We start from the raw sequence: 2,609 nt of genomic DNA, 5'->3' as shown, positions 1-2,609 counted from the left end.
ATTTTAAATGTCTAGAATATTTTTGCAGATTTAGAAATCTGTATGAAAGTTTTTTTTTTTTTTTACTGTAAACAATCTTAATTTACTCAAAGATATATTTTGCAGAGGGCAATAAATGTTAGTAAATGTACTTTACCATTAGAATTTAACACATTTGATTATGAACGTGCAAATTTGTATGTTATATATGTATGTTGTTAGGTTACTAGGCATTGTTTTGTTAAAAACAAATGGCCTCAGTTTTGTTTTAAAAAATACTTTTAAGAACTAAATTAAGATTTAGGAAAATATGGAGTTTATTACACAATTTATTTCTTTTAAGTTTTAATTACTATGTTTTCCAGTACAACCTACACGGGTAGTGGCACACTCTACATTAATTTACACATTTTAAGTAGACAATATACACAAGTTTTATATTTTAAAACAAATATGATTTGTAGCAGACAAATTATGGGAATATTTGATCAAACTTTGAGTTAGAGGTAATGAAACAAAACAAAAAACCGCTTATATACAAGTGCATCTCAATAAATTAGAATGTCGTGGAAAAGTTCATTTCAGTAATTCAACTCAAATTGTGAAACTCGTGTATTAAATTTTTTTTATTGGTCTTATGGAGTATTCTAATTTGTTGAGATAGTGAGTTGGTGGGTTTTTGTTAAATGTGAGCCAAAATCATCACAATTGAAAGAACCAAAGACTTAAACTACTTCAGTCTGTGTGCATTGAATTAATTTAATACACGAGTTTCACAATTTGAGTTGAATTACTGAAATAAATGAACTTTTCCACGACATTCTAATTTATTGAGATGCACCTGTGTGTGTATGTATGTATTGCGAACTGATTAATACATTTAATTAAATGTAACATAACCCTCTTACTTTAAGAAAAGACGCAGTGTAGTCTACATATAATGTGAGTGAGTGTATTTATCTCCAGAAATGTGAACTATTCAGAGCGGCCGAGGCGAGCTGTCTACATGAGCCCACGGGCATCATTTTTCCTCGTGGAATTTCGCGCGTCTGCTGTCAATCTCCTGAATAATTCCCTTCATTTCCACTTTTAATTTATATGAAATATAAGCGTTATCCAGGCGAAGTGAACGTCCTTTAATTTATTTTATCAATGAGGAGGCTGAGGCTGGTACTGGAGATTTGGCGTGCGGGCGTGTAGCGTCACGGGCGGTGTGTCATTCCACTCAGATAGCATGTTGATCACGAAGCCGCTTGATTCGGAGCTCCGCTGTCTGCGAGTCGTGGCAGATTATATCGTTTTAAGGTCTTTTTTCAAAGGATGCAAACGTAACCGTTTTTGTCTGGTGTAACGGAAAGTGTACTGGAAGCAGCATGTCCTTCTACGCCGTCATTATACCGGTCCTCTGTATCATTTTCTCGGCTTGGCAGGGTAAGACGATATTGTAGTTTCTTCATAGGCCTCATTGTCGCAAATATTTACTTACAAACATGTTTCGGTTTATAATGTATTGTCTTCATAAGCAAAAAAAAAAAAAAGCATTACTCAAATGCCACGTATAGCTCTTGTCTAATGCAATTTATATATACATAGCTGCCGTGGCTACAAACCAGAATATGTCATTTCTATAGCAACAGCTCTCAAACCCCTCAGATTTGTAAATTCACATGAGGCTGCAGTTGTTTTTCTTCTGCATTCTGTTGGTAGGTCATTCACTGCAGAACCAGTAACTGAAACATTATCCAAGAGTTGAGACCTTGAAGCAAGTGGTCAACTGATCTACATGCAATTTCATATGTTTTAAAAGATTTTTACTCAAATTCAAGAAATTACTTGGCGGCACTTCAGTCGTTATTTGGGTTAGCTAAGTGAGCGTCTACGCAGTTAACTAATCCTAAATTAATGATCAATGGACTTATGAATTAATATACTCATAGCGCATTAATTGCCCCTCTGTCTATTTAGGTTATTGTTAATGTTTATTATAAATATATAAGCGTGTGTGTGTGTGTGTGTTTGTTTGTGTGTACAATTTATTATAACATTACATTGTGTTTTATTTATTAATGCATATTAAATGCGTATTATATTACTAAATGTTTCAGTTCCTCAAATGTTTTAAAATTTATATTGAAACCAGCTTTTTAATGTTAATGCTGTTAATTTGTAGGCCAAACTACAACCTATTATATTATATCATATTATATTATATTATAACTGTAACCTCCAAGTTTTGTAGGATTCGGCTTCCCCTTCAGAATCAGAACCTTTGTTTTAGTATATACAATGCTGCTTGAAAGTTTGTGAACCCTTTAGAATTGTCTATATTTCGGCATAAATATACCCCAAAAAATCATCAGATTTTCATGCAAGTCCTGAAAGTTGACAAAGAGAACCCAATCAAACAAAAATGAGATGAAAATATATACTTTGTCATTTATTTATTTATTCATTCAAAATGATCCAATATTAAATATCTGTGAGCGGCAAAATTATGTGAATCTCTAGGATTAGCTGTTAATTTGAAGGAAGTGTGTCATGGCACAAACAAAGGAGATCTCTGAGGACCTCAGAAAAAGAGTTGTAGTTGCTCATCAGGCTAGAAAAGGTTTCAAAGCCATCTCTAAAGA

The 2,609-nt window shown here is 33.1% G+C and overlaps 1 protein-coding gene across 2 annotated transcripts in view; it reads left to right on the top strand.

The window, feature by feature from the left end:
* The first annotated feature begins 1,167 nt into the window (after positions 1 to 1,167).
* The window catches only part of LOC107749490 (protein shisa-4-like), an 8,591-nt gene continuing 7,149 nt past the window's right edge, over positions 1,168 to 2,609 (top strand). For both annotated transcript variants that reach the window (XR_001641037.1, XM_016564665.1), the window contains exon 1: positions 1,168 to 1,410. Coding sequence is in view for 1 of the 2 variants with exons in the window: in XM_016564665.1 (XP_016420151.1) it covers positions 1,353 to 1,410 (58 nt within the window). In the remaining variant the exon portion in view is untranslated. The remainder of the gene's footprint in view (positions 1,411 to 2,609) is intronic.

This window comes from Sinocyclocheilus rhinocerous, unplaced genomic scaffold (assembly GCF_001515625.1).
Source record: "Sinocyclocheilus rhinocerous isolate Xijiao unplaced genomic scaffold, SAMN03320098_v1.1 scaffold889, whole genome shotgun sequence".
NCBI classification, from domain to species: domain Eukaryota; kingdom Metazoa; phylum Chordata; class Actinopteri; order Cypriniformes; family Cyprinidae; genus Sinocyclocheilus; species Sinocyclocheilus rhinocerous.
Note: the sequence above shows the minus strand (reverse complement) of the source record. Positions and strands in the feature narration are given on the sequence as shown.